The following is a 16,787-nucleotide window of genomic DNA, read 5'->3' as shown; positions in this document are numbered from 1 at the left end:
TCTGAACTATATGGCACATGTCATCAGGATGCAGCGGGATCTTATCAAAGAATACGCTGCATCCCCCCCTGAGTCCATGTCGGAGGAGGATAAACAATTGTACTCCACCCAAATGGCCACTCTGAGATCTATTTCAAACACCTCTATGCGGCTGTTGTCCCACGCCACAGAGGGAGCCGCTAGGGCCAGCGGAGCAGGCCTAGTCATGAGACGTCAGGCCTGGCTCCGTCATTGCGACTTTACGGAGCCCTTTAAAGCGTCCTTCGCAAACGCCCCCTTTGATGGTTCTGCCCTTTTTTGGCAAAACAGTTCGCGAGATTCATGTCCAGAGTGAGAAGGACGGGAAGACGTTGTCTGCCGTCGGAGTCCGCTTCTCTGCTCCCCAGTGGTCCTTTTCAAGGAACCAAAAGGGTCAGAAGAAGATGTGGTTCCAGAAATCACAACATTCCCAACCAGTTCCGGACAACCAGTCCTACCGTGGCAGAGGTGGACAGGGAGGACGTCGCCCCAGGGGCAGAGGGGCTCCGAGAAATTTTGAGTCCAGAGAACCTTTCTCTGAGCGGCCCGCGCAGCAGCCCTGAGGGGTTGCCCGGCTGCTCCACTCTGGAGGCAGTCGGGGGGCGTTTTTCGAAACATCTAGCGGCATGGGAGTCCATCACAACAGACCGCTGGGTGCTTCGCATCATATCCAGAGGGTACAAAATACCAATTCTCCATGTCCCCCAATCCAAGAACCTGCCCGATGTGCCACCCGATCACAGGGAGGCCGCAGCCGCAGAAATACAGCAGCTGCTAAGAAAAAGAGCCATCCAGCCCATCCCCCAAGACCAGCTCGGATTAGGGTTCTACTCCAGGTTCTTTTTGGTGCCAAAAAAGACTGGGGATCTGAGACCCATCCTAGACCTTTCCCGCTTGGACCTGTCAGTAACCAAGGAAAAATTCCGAATGGTCACTCTTCAGTCTATCATCCCCCTTTTGAGGGAGAATGATTGGATGTGCTCTATAGACCTCAAGGATGCGTATTACCACATCTTAATGGACAAACGATCCAGGAGGTTCCTTCGCTTCCGGCTGGGAGCCAGTCACTACCAGTTCAGGGTCCTTCCCTTTGGCCTTACCACAGCCCCCAGGGTGTTCGCCAAAGTGTTAGCAGTGATTGCGGCCCACCTGAGACTCCAGGGAATTCAGGTCTTCCCGTACCTGAACGACTGGCTCCTGACCGCACCAACAAGGCATCTACTTTGCTCCGCCAGAGACTTCTTTCTCCATCTAGCCCCACAACTAGGCATTACTATCAATGTCGGCAAATCTCTACTGGCTCCAACACAGATCATAGAATTCATAGGTGCCAGAATAAACACCAGAGATTTGCGAGCCTTCCTAACTGCCTCATGTGCGGGCTATCCTTCATTCAGAGGCTTCACCAGCGGAATTGATCCTGAGGGCACTAGGCTCCATGGCAGCAGCGATTACACTCCTTCCATGCGCCCATTTGAACATGCGAGTCCTGCAATGGACTCTGTTAGTGCAATGGTCCTTCCTATCCCTTCCTCTCCACCATCCCATTGCTATCAGCAAGGCTTGCAGAAGGGCACTACTATGGTGGCTCCAAGCATCGAACTTCCATACGGGCCGTCCCTTCTGCACCTCTCCCCCTATCGCCACTGTGACCACGGACGCTTCCCGCCTCGGGTGGGGGGGGCATTACTCAGGCAGGACAGTCCAAGGCACGTGGAACGATACAGAGACCTCCCTGTATATCAACTTTCTGGAGATGAGAGCGGTGCTGGTGGCGTTGCAAGCACTTCAGAGCTTCCTCCCCGCAGGAACGATTGCAATTCACTCGGACAACATGTCAGTGGTCTGGTATATCAACAAACAGGGGGGAACCAGATCTTATCCTCTTTGCCGCGAAGCCATGAGAGTGTGGGAATGGGCGATCTCCACCAACCGCTTTCTGATTGCAACGCACATTCCGGGGAGGACCAACATCCTAGCGGACAAGCTCAGCCACACCCTTCTTACCCCTTACGAGTGGTCTCTCAATCCTCTAGTAGCGAAGCAGATATTCGCAACATGGGGGCAACCCTGCTGCGATCTTTTTGCATCTCCATCAAACGCCAAATGCGACAATTTCTTCGCTCTAATCCCCCCACCAGGGGAATCTCCAAGAGATGCTCTGGTGCATGCTTGGCCACCCGGTCTACACTATGCCTATCCTCCTCTTCCAATTATGATACAACTCTTACAGAAAGCCTCGTGGTTGGGGAGCAAGATGATTCTCATTGCCCCATTCTGGCCTCGACAAATTTGGTTCCCTTACCTGTGGTCTCACCTTGTGAATCACCCTTGGATTCTAGATCCCATTCCAGATCTCATCTCCCATCCATTGGACTTGCCAACTCCAAACCTGGACAATCTGAAACTGACAGCTTGGTTGCTCCAGTTCCACTCCTAGTTAGGACTCCCGGTATCTCTTCACCAGTCAAAGCCATCCTCGTGGCAGCACATAAGCCCTCCACCAAGAAAGTGTATCACAGCAAATGGAAACGTTTTTCCATCTGGGCGGAGCGCCGCAATATAGATCCCTTTACGGCTCCTCTTCCATCCATTTTAGACTTCCTAACTGAACTCTTTCAAGAAGGCGCTAGTTGTTCAACTGTCAAAGTGCAATTGGCAGCCATTTTTCATTATCATGTGGGACATGATACAAGACCCTTGATGTCAGCCAAATTGTGTAAAACCTTTCTCAAGGGTACCTTTTCACTTAGACCTCCTGTAAAAGAAGCCGTACCCCCATGGGATCTTACTTTAGTTCTTCAAGCCTTGACTGCTCCACCCTTTGAACCAGCTGCTTCAGTGGATCTCAAATTCTTGTCATGGAAAACAGCATTCCTTGTAGCCATTACTTCAGCGAAGAGAGAGTCGGAACTTCAGGCTCTTTCTGTAAAGCCTCCATACCTGATTTTTCACCCTGATAGAGTGTACCTCAGGATCAATCCCTCCTTTCTTCCCAAGATAGCATCAGAAACCAACATAAACCAATCCATAAATTTACCGGTTTTCTTCCCTAAATATCAAAATAAGGGTGAATACAAGCTGCACTCATTGGATGTTCATAGGCAGCTTCGTTTTTATACTCGTAGGACGGCTGGCCATAGACAATCCGACCAGCTGTTCGTTTCCTTTGCCAAATTTTACTTTGGGAAAGCTATCTCTAAAGTATCTTTATCTCGCTGGATTTCCCAATGTATCCGACTAGCTCATCAAGCCTCGGGTAGACCCGCACCAGAAGGAGTTCGTGCTCATTCCACTCGCTCCATTTCTGCTTCTGCGGCTTTCAAGTCTAGAGTTCCTTTGGATGATATTTGTTCTGCAGCCACTTGGGCTTCATCTCATACTTTTATCAACCACTACAAGCTAGACCTGCTTTCTAGAGGGAGAGCATCCTTTGGCTCTGCGGTTCTTCTTAATATCCTTCCATGATGGCCACCCAGGGTGCAGGTAGCTGGGGACTCTGTCCCACAGGTTGCTGACAAATGAACAATCCTACTTCAGATTTAGAAGTTATGCACTCACCATAACGTTCCATCTGAGTAGGTAGTTCATTTGTCTGCAACCACCCCCCCCTCCTTCCCCCTGTCCTCCTTTGGATCTATTAGTTTTTAGATATCCTTTGTTGGATATATATGGAGAGGCAAACTCGATCTGAGGTCATGGACGGTTAGCAGGGGATTATGGGTGAAGGGAGGAGCTAGGAGCTCGGATCCATTAGCTTGAAACAAGTTGCCGGCCCGGATCCGATATCGGATCCGTAACCCAAAGGTTGCAGACAAATGAACTACCTACTCAGATGGAACGTTATGGTGAGTACATAACTTCTAATTTCCAGAGGATATCATATCCCCCCCCAACCGATCAAAAGCATCCCAGATGTTCCACCTAATCAAAGGGATTCAGCGGCTTCAGAGGTTATAAATCTGCTAGAAAAAGGAGCTATCCAGTATGTCCCCTCAGACCAGATCGGATTTGGGACTTACTCCAGATTCTTTTTGGTGCCAAAAAGAACAGGGGACCTGAGACCCATCTTGGATCTCAGCCGCTTGAACCTCCACGTGAAGAAGTCCAATGTCCAAATGGTCACGTTGCAATCTATTCTCCCATTGTTGGTAAAAGAAGTGTGGATGTGCTCCATCAACCTCAAGGATGCTTACTACCATATAAACATGGACAGGGCATTCCAGATGTCATCTACTCTTCCAGCTGGGAGCCAGTCAATTTCGTGCCCTGCCCTTTGGTCTCACAACAGCCCCCCAGGGTGTTCACCAAATGTATAGCAGTGATGACGGCTGACTTGAGACTTCAGGGATTCCAGGTGTTTCCGTACCTGGACGACTGGCTCCTTTCTGCCACCACCAGGCATCTACTACTACAGACCAGAGACGCCACTATCAAGCTGTGTCAACAACTGGGTATCACTCTAAACTCTGAAAAGTCTGCCTTGTTGCCCTCGCAGCGTGTCACCTTTATAGGCACCGAGTTAGACACGTTGCTCATGAGAGTGTTTTTACCACCAGAAAGATTCAAGGTTTGCAACAACAGGTATACGCGTTGCTCCCTCTGAAAAAATTGAAGGCAAAAACGGTCCTCAAATTGTTAGGGACGATGGCTGCAACAATTATGCTGGTTCCTGTTGCGAGGCTACACATGAGGCTCCTTCAGTTGCTGCTCTTTGCCCAGTGGTCTCTGCAACATCTTCTGCTTTCTCATCTCATAATGATCATAGACAGGTGCAAGCAAGATCTACGCTGGTGGCTTCACACCAGCAACCTCAATGCGGGAAAACCCTTTGTCCCACCCCCTCCTGTTGCCACAGTGACCACGGATGCCTCCCTGATGGGGTGGGGGGGGGGCAAAATCTCAGCAAGACAGTCCAAGGCACGTGGCAGGAACACGAGATACATCTGCATATCAATATCTTGGGAGATGAGAGCAGTGCTACTAGTGTTGCAAGCACTTCAGAGCTTTCTTCCTCTCGGGACAGTTGCGATCCACTCAGAAAATATGTCAGTGGTATGGTATCTGAAGAAACAGGGAGGAACCAAGTCGTACCCCCTTTGCAGAGAGGCCATTCGAGTGTGGCAGTAGGCAGTGTCTTCTACAGCTTCTTGTAGCAATGCACATTGTGGGGAAGTCCAACGTGATCACCGACAGGTTGAGCAGAGCTATTCTGATGCCTCACAAGTGGTCCCCGAACAGTCAAGTTGCGGAGCAGATTTTCTGCAGACAGGGTCCGCCTTGCTGCGACCTGTTTGCCAGTCCCCTCAATACCAAGTGCAGCAGCTACTTCACCCTTATCCCCCCTCAGGGGGAGTCACCCAGGGACGCTCTTGTTCACGATTGGCACTCTGGTCTACTTTATGCCTTCCCGCCTGTTCCTCTGCTGTCAGAGGTTATTCAGAAAGCGCAATCCTTGGGAAGCAGAATCATTCTGATTGCTCCACACTGGCCTTGTCAAATTTGGTTCCCCTTTCTCCATCCCTATCTCATGGACGCCCCCTGGATTCTGGACCCACAGTCAGATCTACTGATTCATATGTCAGGGCAGTTCCATCCCTCTGTTCAGACCCTCTGGTTGACAGCCTGGCTACTCCACTTCCATCACTAGTCAGGCTTCATCATTTTTCTCTGGACGTGGTTCATATTCTGTCTTCTTCCCATAAGCCTTCGACCAGAAAGATCTATTCCAGTAAATGGAAAAGATTCTCCATCTGGGGTCATGCAAGACAAATTGATCCTTATACAGCTCCAATTTCTTCAGTTCTGGAATTCCTCTCCATGCTTTTCAATCAGGGGTCAGCAGCTGCAACCATTAAAGTCCAGTTGGCGGCTATTTCCACTTTTCACGTCGCTAATGAACCCAGTCTAATGGCGCCTAGACTTTGTAAGGCATTCTTGAATGGCACTATGCTGCTTCGCCCTCCAGTCTTTGACCCGGTCATGCCTTGGGACCTAAATTTTGTGCTACAATATCTCACTTTGTCCCCCTTTGAGCCTGCAGCTACTTGTGAATTGAAATATTTGACTTGGAAGACCATCTTTTTGGTAGCCATCATTTCAGCTAGACATGTCTCGGAGCTCCAAGCTTTGTCAATCAGACCGCCTTACTTGATATTTCACAAGGACTGGGTTTCCCTCAGACCGAACCCTTCCTTTATGCCGAAAGTGGCTTTGGTTAGTAATCTCAACCAATCCATTGAACTGCCTGTATTTTTTCCAGAGTTTTCTAATAAGGCAGAATTTAAATTTCACTAGCTGGATGTTCACAGACAGTTGCTTTTTTATTTGCATAGAACGAAGGATTTTAGAAAATCGGATCAGCTATTTGTCTCATTTTCAGAAAATAGGATTGGGTCTCCTGTTTCCAAAGTGACCTTGTCTAGATGGATCTCTAGTTGTATTTCCTTCATTTATGCCTCAGGTGGTAAAGATTTACCATTTAGAGTGAAGGCTCATTCTACCCGATCGATGTCTACCTCTACAGCATTTCAGGCCAGGATGTCTATGGATGATATTTGTGCTGCAGCTACATGGGCATCTTCTCACACCTTTATTACTCACTAAAAATTGGATTTGGTATCCAGAGGCAGATCTTCCTTTGGTTCCACAGTGCTCAGGAGTATTTTCCACTGAGCCTCCCAGGGTTCAGGTGCTGGGGATGCTGTCCCACGGGTAAGAATGTAGGCGAGATTGGACTACATAACATCAAGACATTATGTACTCACCATAACGTTAGATGTATGTAGTCCATCTCACCTCACATTCTTACTTACTCCCCCGTCTTCCCCCATCCTGGAGGACCTAGAGGTTAGGTCTGGTTTCAGTACTCCTTTTATTGTTGGAATGTTCTTCCTTCTCTATGTGTTATATGTATGGAGGGTGAGTGATTGAGCTTGCAGCAGACAAGATCTGGGGAAAGGGAGCAGTGCAGCATGAGATACCTCTTAGCCCAGTCAATTGAAAGACTTCGAGCTAGAGTATGGCCAAGTCAGAGATGAGGTTCGGCACCGAACCCATGGGTAAGAATGTGAGGTGAGATGCACTACATAAATGAACGTTATGGTGAGTACATAACTTCTTGTTCTAAAAAATTGGAAAGCATGTCCCTTACTGTTTTTTCCATTAGTTATTCAGTGGAAGTTTTGCTTGAACTTCCTTTCAGTCTTTGTGGAAAGACATATTGTCTATATACTGAGATTTCCCACTTCCATTTGATACTCATTTTATAAGAACTCCTTTAATTTTATCTTTGTCTTTTCCCCCTTTTGGATGGTGTTTTTTTCTGTTCTTTTCAGTTTTTGTTTATATTTATTGATGGTGCAGTTATCCTTTGCTCTGCTTGTTTTTTTGCATTTTCTTGAAGATATAAAATAAAAAAAAAATCCAAAGAGTAAAGTAATAAAATTATCACCTTGTTTGTCTGCAAAGGGATTTTCTGAGTGGTTGTACAGCCTCATGTGGTGTTTTTTTTTTTGCTTTTGTGTACCTTACTGTATATGATTTTGTAGAAGTGAGCATTCATACAGCAAACGTTTGAATGTCCAAATTATCTAGCCACTTTTATTTAGTTGCTTGACATTTTGGTTTACTGGAAAAAATAATGGAACATGCTTTCTTTCTGTAACAGATTAAATTATTCAGGTTCTGTCCTAATGTGTAAGATGTGTGCAATAATACACTTGTAGAATTATCCGGAAACCAGGGACATACTATACTTCACTCAGTCCATGGGCATAAGTTATAATTTAATTGCAGTTTTCTTGCAAAACAATGCACAGCTTTTTTTAACTGACAGTTTAAAGTGTTGTGTAGCATGTCTGCCTGTACCTGTAAAATGTAGTTAGTTAACTGCTGAAAGCTTGACACCTTGTTCAGAATTTCACATGCCCTTCTATTCCTGTGTTGCAGTATTCTTGATGTGGGATTTCCCGCCTCAGGCGACCCGAGCGTCGGCTTCTATACAAAAGCTTCAGCTTGGCTGTTGTTGCATGGGACGTCTCATGTAGGACCATAAACCAGGGACTTTAAATGTGACGTCTGCATGCACAGACCTCAGAACTTTTCAGCCGCAGACTCATGTGCTTCGCTCTTTCACCACAAGACGTCAAAAAGCTAAGTACCCCATTGGTGGTTTTTCTTCTTTGACTTCTAGCTAAAGCTTGGTTTGTTGTAGTAAACTTTAGCCGATGTCAGCAAAATAGGGCAAATGCCAATGCGGGTGCCAGATACCTCATAAAGATATGCAAGACCGTTGCGTTTTTTGTGTAGGCAGAGAGCACGATCACACTGCTTGCTCTATCTGCCAATCTTTTGTTCCTAAGACCCTACGCAGCCATCTGGCTGTGCTTAATCTATACTTAGAAAATCAGTGACTTAAAAAATTAGCGCTAAGGATGGATCCTGTTTCAGAATCAGTGACTTAAAAAATTAGCGCTAAGGATGGATCCTGTTTCGGAAGCCCCGACTGAACCTCTTCAGAAAAAGGCCAAGATTCTTAGGCCCACTTCCACTACCTCTTCTCTTTCGCCAGCTACCAATTTAAGAGTTGAAGGAAGTCCGACAGATCCGTCTACTTCGGCGACTTTCGAGGAAGCTGTTTTGCAGTTGACAAGCATGTCCATGGAACTTACCCAGACATCGGCTACTGTTGAGGTTGAGGGGGAACTAGATACAGCTGGGCCTCCGACCGGGGTCCCTCCTTCGGACTACGCTACCCTTAGCCAGGCATCAAATTCCAGGCCTACGCCTAAGACTACCCCAATTATAAAGAAACAGAAAACCAAACATCTGGCTACACTCACCGAAAGCCTACCTGATTGGCAGACCTTCACCTCATCTTTGATGCAGGCCTTCATGGCCCATAGGCCCTCAGCCTCTTCTCCATCCGCTCTTCTTCTCCTCAGCCCTAGGCCTGCCTCTGTCTCTTCTCTTCCACCGCCTACTTCACAAGACAGAGAAGAAGAGCAAGAGGTTATTATTCATCTTCTGATGAATCAATATCTTATACCTCCCAAATAGCCTTTCCTCAAGAGTTTTATTCCCCAGATGAAGAATCCATCGAAGCAGACTCCCCTCCGGAGGATGTCACCTTTGGAGTGACCATAACCAAAATGAAGGAATACTTCAAATGGGACGCCTCACAAATGTCTGATACTCAAAAAAGGTATTTTGAACTGTTACAAGTGGAATCTCTCTTCCCTTCTGCCATTCCTCCTGTCATCCCTGCTTGTTTAGATGCCTTTTCCTCAGCATCTAAGATACCAGACTCTTAGCCACCTGCCCCAAAGAGGGCAGATCGCTTCTACAAAGTGCCTGATGACCAGAAATTTCTAGTCAAACCACCCCTGGCAGACCCTGCAGTGATTGCTGTATCACCTGATAAACAATCCAGACTGATCCAGTCTGCCTCTCTTACCTACAGACAAGGACAGCAAAACCATGACTAGAATTGGAAAGAAGGTTTACACCTATTCCACACTGGCCTTTAGAGCCATCAACTGTCAAACCCATATTCTCTGGACCTTGTCTCTCAAGCCTGTACTCTGCTGGCTGCTACTCCAGACTGCCCCACTAATTGTGACATACCTTCCAAACTATCTCTGGCTGCTGAAGTAGCCAAACACTCCCTTAGATGTAGTTATGATGCTGCAGGGTTTACCTTCATTTTGTCGCAGATGGTATGGACGATCATCCTATTGTGCAACCCGTATTACCGAAATATGGAAAACTTTGAAGGATCAAATGTCGAAAATGGTTTGCTGGAAAGCCATTTCCGACAGAGCCATGTGTTTGAATGCCATTTCCGACCTTTGATCCATGTGTTTGAATGGCAAAAAAGCATTCGCTTATTTGCCATTCAAACACATGGTGAATCGGCATTGTTGTTTTTTGCAGCCGTACTTTCGGCGTTATGCACGTCGGACACATAGAGGACGACAATTCAAAGGTAAACCTGCTGCAGAGGCCTCTGCACGATCTGCAGCCTCTGCCACTGTACTTCAAAGATATTCATGGCTACATCTGCAACACTTAACCAGAGGAATTCAAGCCTAAAATCTTAGATGCCCCTCTGGACCCTTTTTGTTTGGTAAACAGTCAGCAGACCTTTTCAAAAATCTACAAGAAAAGAGTAAAGAATTGCAGGACATCAAGCATCTTCTGGTGTCTCCTATTCCCAAATATTATAGGAATTACCCTGCCAAAGCCACCTTTGTCAGAAGAAACCCAGTCTCAGCTGGACCTACCTCTTCCAGACACAGAAGAGGGGCCAGAAGACAAACCCCTTCCAGGCCAGGTCAGTCCCCCACTTGACAGCTCTTTCAAGACAGTGGAGGACCCACCAGTGCGTGACTGCCTTGCCCACCTCCCCACTAGAGAGCCCTTTCAAGACAGAGGAGGACCCAACAATGCGTGACAGCCTTGCCCACCTCCCCCCCTTCTGCCCGCCTCTCCTATTGCCTCCCCTTTTGGGAAACCATCACTATAGACAAATGGGTTCTGGCTATAATTCAGAAAGGATGCTTCCTCTCTTGGAAAAAGCCCCCAAGAAATCAGAGACACCTCTTCCTACGGATTCTACAAGGCCTTCTGAACCTGGATACAATCGAACCTGTCCCTCCAGGGCAGGAAGGAAAAGGCTTCTATTCAGGACTGTTTCTGGTCCCCAAAAAAGATGGACCATGGAGACCCATTTTAGACCTTTCCTTTTTAAACCTATTCTTAAAGGTTCCCACCTTCAGAATGTTGTCCCTACAAACTTTACTCCCTCTTATACCAGCCCAGGCTTTCATGGCCACACTCGACCTAAAAGAAGCCTATCTGCACATACCCATTCAACCTCTGCACATACCCATTCAACCTTCCCACAGGAAATTCTTATGCTTTTCTGGACCCTCCTCTCACTTCCAATTTACTACATTGCCCTTTGGTTTGTCCACTGCTCCCTGAGTGTTCACAGAATGCCTGGCACCTGTCATAGCCTATTGCAGAACACAAGGGATTCAGATTTACCCCTACCTGGACGACATCCTGATCCTAGCAGATTGCAAGGAAACCCTGCTAATCCAGCTGCAGTTTACCATTTGCCTACTTCAAAGACTGGGGTTCACCCTCAACTTCCAAAAATCTTCCTTGACCCCAGAACAAGACAAAACATTTCTGAGTTGCAGGATCAGAACAGATGTAATGAAAATCTTTCTTCCCCAGGACAAAGTCCGCTCCCTGTCCTCCCACTTCATAACCCTTATGCAGACCCAACAGATAACTGCAAGGCAATTCCTATGAACTCTGGACCTAATGGCAGCCACCATTCCCATGCTACCACTAGCCAGAATGCACATGCAAAACACCAGCATCCTTTAGAGCAAGGAATCATACTCTTGCCCTGCCTACAGCCAGAGCTGAAATGGTGGATTCAGCCAATTTAGCTGAACCCGGGGCTTCCACTGCAATTACCCACCCCAAACCAGTTCATGCATACAGATGCATTGGACCCTAGGATGGGGAGCAACAGTGTCAAACTGTAAGGTTCAAGCAAAGTGGGACCCTTCCATAAAGAACAAACATATCAAAGTGAGGGAAAGGACAGCAGTCCTTCTGGTACTGAAAGCCTCCCTTCCCCTCTTACAATCAGGTGTTCGCCAAATAATAACAAACACCACCACTGTTATGTGGTACCTCAACAAGCAGAGGGGGACAAAAGCATACCATCTCGGCAGACTAACCTTACTAGTCTGGGACCTAGCCTCACAATACAACTTGTCCCTGCAGGTATCCTACATCCCCTCGCAGGCCAACAAACAAGCAGACCTTCTCAGCAGGACATCCTCTTCAAATCACGAATGGATGCTGGACAGGAATGTATTTCTAGATATTGTCTACCAGTGGGGCGCACCATAAGTAGACTTGTTTGCCTCCCCCCAGAACAGACAACTGCAGACTTTCTGCTCCAAAACCCACTCCCCACTAGCAGAAGTAAATGCATTCATCATTTCTTGGAAGGGTAGGTTTCTTTATGCCTTTTCAGCCTTCCCATTAATTCAAAAAGTCCTCCTAAAAATCAGGAGAGAGACACCAGAAATCTTGCTGGTGACCCCCTACTGGCCAAGACAGCACTGGTTCCCAGTACTTCTCAATCTAGCCAAGGGCATTCACCACAAGTTATCCCACAAGATGGACCTTCTGACACAACAGGAGGGAACTCTCATTCACCTGCACTTACAGATGTTGGTACTGACACTGTGGGTGATAAACTTCTAATTCCCTTCAGGCACCACTACTCAAAGGACATGCTTTCAGTCCTGAGGGAGGCCAGGAAACTTACTTCAAGGAAATCTTGCTTAACTAAATGGGGGAGATTTTCCACATGGTGTCTGGGCAAGGGCAGGGATCCATCCTTCTTAGATCTAACCCTAGGTCTTGCCTATGTGTGTCAACTAGTTAAGGGGAAACTTTCACTCTTCAGTGCCAGCCTGCCTACCTCTAGACCCTCCCCTACTAGCCAGGCTTGATATTAAGCTATTCTTAAAGGGGGTCTTGCATATCAGGTCACCAAGAAAACCCATCCCACCACCCTGGGACCAGAATTTCATCCTTGAAAAACTAACGCAGTCTCCTTTTAAACTTGCCAGTACGGCCACTCTGCAAATGTGCACATGGAAGACAATTCTGCTAGTGGCTATAATTTCAGTCAGAAGGGTGTCAGCATTACAGGTGCTAATGTCCTGCCCTCCATACACTACCTTCCACAAGGACAGGGTAATGCTACGAACCAACCCTTCCTTTATGCCCAAAGTGGTCAACGATCTGTCCCAAAACTAATGTCTTCATCTACCCACCTTCTTCCCGTCTCCCACCAATGAAAGTGAGAGGATACTCCACTTCCTGGATGTACACAGGCAGCTAAGGTTTTACCTAGACAAAACCAAATCTATAAGAAAATCCAATCAGCTTTTTATTTCCTTCCACCCCAAGGCCCTGGACAAGGCAGTCTCCAAACAAACCATCGAATGTTGGATTAGAAAAACTGTTTGCCTGTGTTACTTTCTCCATGGCAAAAGACTCCCACAGGGTGTAAAAGCTCATTCTACCAGGGTAGTAGCAGCCTCCAGAGCCTTCCTAAAAGGCCTGGGCACAGCATCCATCTTGGAAGCAGCCACATGGTCCACCATTCACACTTTCACCAAACACTACAAGTTAGACATCATCTCCAGAGCACGTGCAGGTTTTACCAGAGCAATTCTGCAGGGCTTTGTGGAATCAGCTTCTTCTACCTCCTGCCTTCCTTCCTTCCTTCTAAGCTGTGGTACTCTCCCACACCAAGAATACTGCAACATAGGAATAGAAGGACATAGAATATTTGTGTAAAATCTTACCATAACCATAGATGTCCTCCTCTTCCATGTTGCAGTATTCCTTCCCACCCACCTAACCCCCTTAGCTTTCTCTCTTACTCATTACTGACCTGTCTTGGGTCTCTTGGGAGCCACACCCTATGACCAATTTAACCACCAAATGGCTCTGCAGTCCTATTGCTGACATCACTTGCTACTCTACTGGGACCTGTCCGGCTGGGCTTTCAAGTTTTGAAGTCTGTGCGTGCAGACATCACATTTAAGGTCCCTGGTTTATGGTTCTAAGTGTGACGTCCCACGCAACTACAACAGTCAAGCTGATGCTTTTGTGTAGGAGCCGACGTTCGGGTCGCCTGAAGCGAGAAATCCCACACCAAGAATACTGCAACATGGAAGAGAAGGACATCTATAGTTATGGTAAGATTTTACACAACTATTCTTTTTGACTTCTGTTTTAGAAATATAAAAAAAAATTAATTTGTGAATCTCTTGTGCAGGTAGTCTAGCAGCATTCTATCCGAGTTGTTTGTGACTGGTCATATTGTATTGAAGAAATAAGGGTTTTTTTTGTGATACCGAGTTTAATCAGTGAGTGGAAGAATTGATGAGGTTTTAACTGACTAAGTAATTTTGCTACAAATAAAACAAACCACTGTTATGTTAAATGTAGACGAATGTGGAGATTTCTTGGTCTGAAATAAAAAATATTTTTTTTTCTGCAGTTCTGAAACACAACCTTCATTTGCATATGGAATAGTCATAGATCATGGTTGTATCTGGGATATGAAGTTTTGTCCAAGTGGTGCATGGGAGAGTCCAGGAACTTCCAGAAAGGTAAGGTTTATATAAACACTATTTAATGTGTGACTTTCTCTGGCAAACACTAAAGCCTGCAAGGCTCTCTTCAGGTTACTTAGCTGGCAGTCCAAGACTAGTGAGTTTTTGAATCATATTGTTATTTTTTTTTACTTGTTCTGGCTGGTTTATTATTGATATTTTCAATAATTTTTGTGTATTAATGTTTTATTAACCAGCCTGGCCTTACTTGGTAGAGCCCATTTATCTGTGGGTGGGAGTGGGGGACAACGATGATGGGACAAGGAGAAACTGCCATAGCTTTGGGGAAAAAAAGTAAGAGTATTAAATGTAACAGTGTGTCATGTAGTAAGTGGCATACTTATGTTATCACAAATATTTATACATTACATGTACAGTACGTATTCATCCTTATCTGACACGATAACGTTGTTTGCAGGTCGAAAGAGAATGATACACTGTTTATAATTCTGTGGACGAGATTGGCTACTTAGTGCATAAAATAAAAATTACAAAGGTACATATAAAAGTTCATCTTTGTTTAAGAAAACAGTGAGCCATTTCATCTAAATTCATCATAAATTTCTGTAGATTGCAAAGCATAGGGCTGAACAAATCCAATACAAAATGCAGGAAAAGGACAAGTGAATTATATTTAAAAAAAAAAAAAACTAAATCATCTAGAATATTTTTGACTAAAAACTTTGAAATGAATTGAATGGACTAATAGGAAATCAAGATAAAGTTTTGAAACTATCTGTATTGACTGCTGAGACGTCAGCCAGTGGTATTAATAAGCCAGGTCAACCTATGTATTGGGGTTAGGTATCCATTGCTTGTCTCTCTGTTGTGTTAAGGGGTTTTTATTACTCATAATCTTCATGTGAACATGTTCCAGCACATGGAAGATGACATTTTCATTGCGGACACATGAGGTGCTCTGCTAGAGGAGACCATTATGAATAGGCATTTTTTTCTTAAGGTATAAAATGCTTATATGCACTTACGCAGTGATGCTGAGCCTTATGTTAATCTTTACAATGTAGATATGGTGGCAGGTGGACTTTTTGTTGGCATAAACCACCTTGACTGTGGTACATTTGTTGAGTTCTTTGGCCTTGTAATTCCTTTTGGCAGTCAGACAGGTGGAATTGTCAGTATTGCTTGTGCATTGACAAGCTCTGCAGCCCCTTGCATGAATCGATTATGGGTTTGGGCGTTAGAGTCTCTGGTATGGCTGGAGAGGTGAGTTTACTGGCAAACTCAAGCAAGCTTTTCACATAGCTGGCTGTTTGGGAAAACCTTTTCTATAGTTTCTGCCTCCAAGTCGTAGTAGTCCCACATGGACTATACATAGCTGCCTTTTGGACATGACTCCATTGTGCCTGCTGAACAAATGGATTCAGACAATCTGCTGAGTTTGCCTGAGAATGTGAACTTTGCATATTATGTAAAATGAATGGCATTTACTGAAAATCCAAACATCTGTATTAGACTACTAGTTGTACCTAGTGGTAAAGGACCATGTATCTCAAACGGAAGTACTTCAGCAGGTTCTCAGAATAAGATAACTTGTAACAGTTCGCTATGAAATGCAGATAGTTTGGCAGTTCCAGGTGTAAATACCACATATACATCTTAGTCTTTGTGTAATAAAGTTTGCTGCATGCATCTAAATTTTGGTAAGGGGGTATAGTTATATTTCTGGTGACAAAATAACTCCCTGTTAAGAAAAAAATATGCAAGATTTTCTTTTATTTTTTTTTTTTTTTTACTTTTGATGATGTGAAGGTTTGATCTATGCTAGATAAAAAAAATAAGTTTAATAAAGATATATTCTGGACTGGTATCTTTCTGTATACTGTGAGCAGAAGTTATTTGCATCCCCTGATGGTTATCAAGTAAAATACAAAATGTCAGACTGACCGTGAACGTTTATGAACCCCTTGCATTTGGTACCTTTGTATAAAGTGCTATATGTCAGTCCTGATTTGAAATTTTATAATGAAACTTTCAGCGAGACATTAGGATGCACAAAAGACTACTCCACACTGAATTTGAGCTCACCACTTTAGCTGCTTCTGATAGTAGAATTTGAGTGAAAAAAGTTACAAATGAAAATAAACTATGTTCTTCATGTTTCACTGTTGCAGTCATTACATTTGGGTTATCTGCCTGCAGGTAGCCCTCAGTCGGCCTGATTATCAAAGTCTTGGGTCCTGTGTCGGTTGCTATCTCATCTTCCATGATGTCAGGTAGTCAGGGATATAAAGTATGCAGCCGACACCATTACCCTAGTCTTTCTTGCCATTCGGTGCCCAAAGCAGAAGCAGTTTGCAAGTGCCCGTCGGCCGATTTCTGAAATTTTCATTTTCGAGTTTCAGATCCGAAGTCTTCGAAAAAGCTAAGTACCCCATTGCGGATCCCTTTTCTTGCTCTAAACGGATGTCAATAAAAGTTAGCAATTGTATTTCTTGTGGAAAGCAAATACTTCAAAGATTTTCATTTGTACTGCATTCCTTGCTTAGGCCCAGATCATGACGTCCCTCGCTGCCGGTT

The 16,787-nt window shown here is 45.3% G+C and overlaps 1 protein-coding gene across 1 annotated transcript in view; it reads left to right on the top strand.

Moving 5' to 3' along the window:
- Positions 1-16,787, top strand: part of GTF3C2 (general transcription factor IIIC subunit 2) — a 2,978,836-nt gene that overhangs the window by 1,600,985 nt on the left and 1,361,064 nt on the right. Inside the window, exon 9 of the mRNA XM_044075341.1 lies at positions 14,135-14,246. Within this exon, the coding sequence (XP_043931276.1) occupies positions 14,135-14,246 (112 nt within the window). The remainder of the gene's footprint in view (positions 1-14,134; positions 14,247-16,787) is intronic.

The sequence above is a fragment of the Protopterus annectens genome, chromosome 6.part1 (assembly GCF_019279795.1).
Source record: "Protopterus annectens isolate FY-2018-M chromosome 6.part1, PAN1.0, whole genome shotgun sequence".
In the NCBI taxonomy this organism is placed as follows: domain Eukaryota; kingdom Metazoa; phylum Chordata; order Ceratodontiformes; family Protopteridae; genus Protopterus; species Protopterus annectens.
Note: the sequence above shows the minus strand (reverse complement) of the source record. Positions and strands in the feature narration are given on the sequence as shown.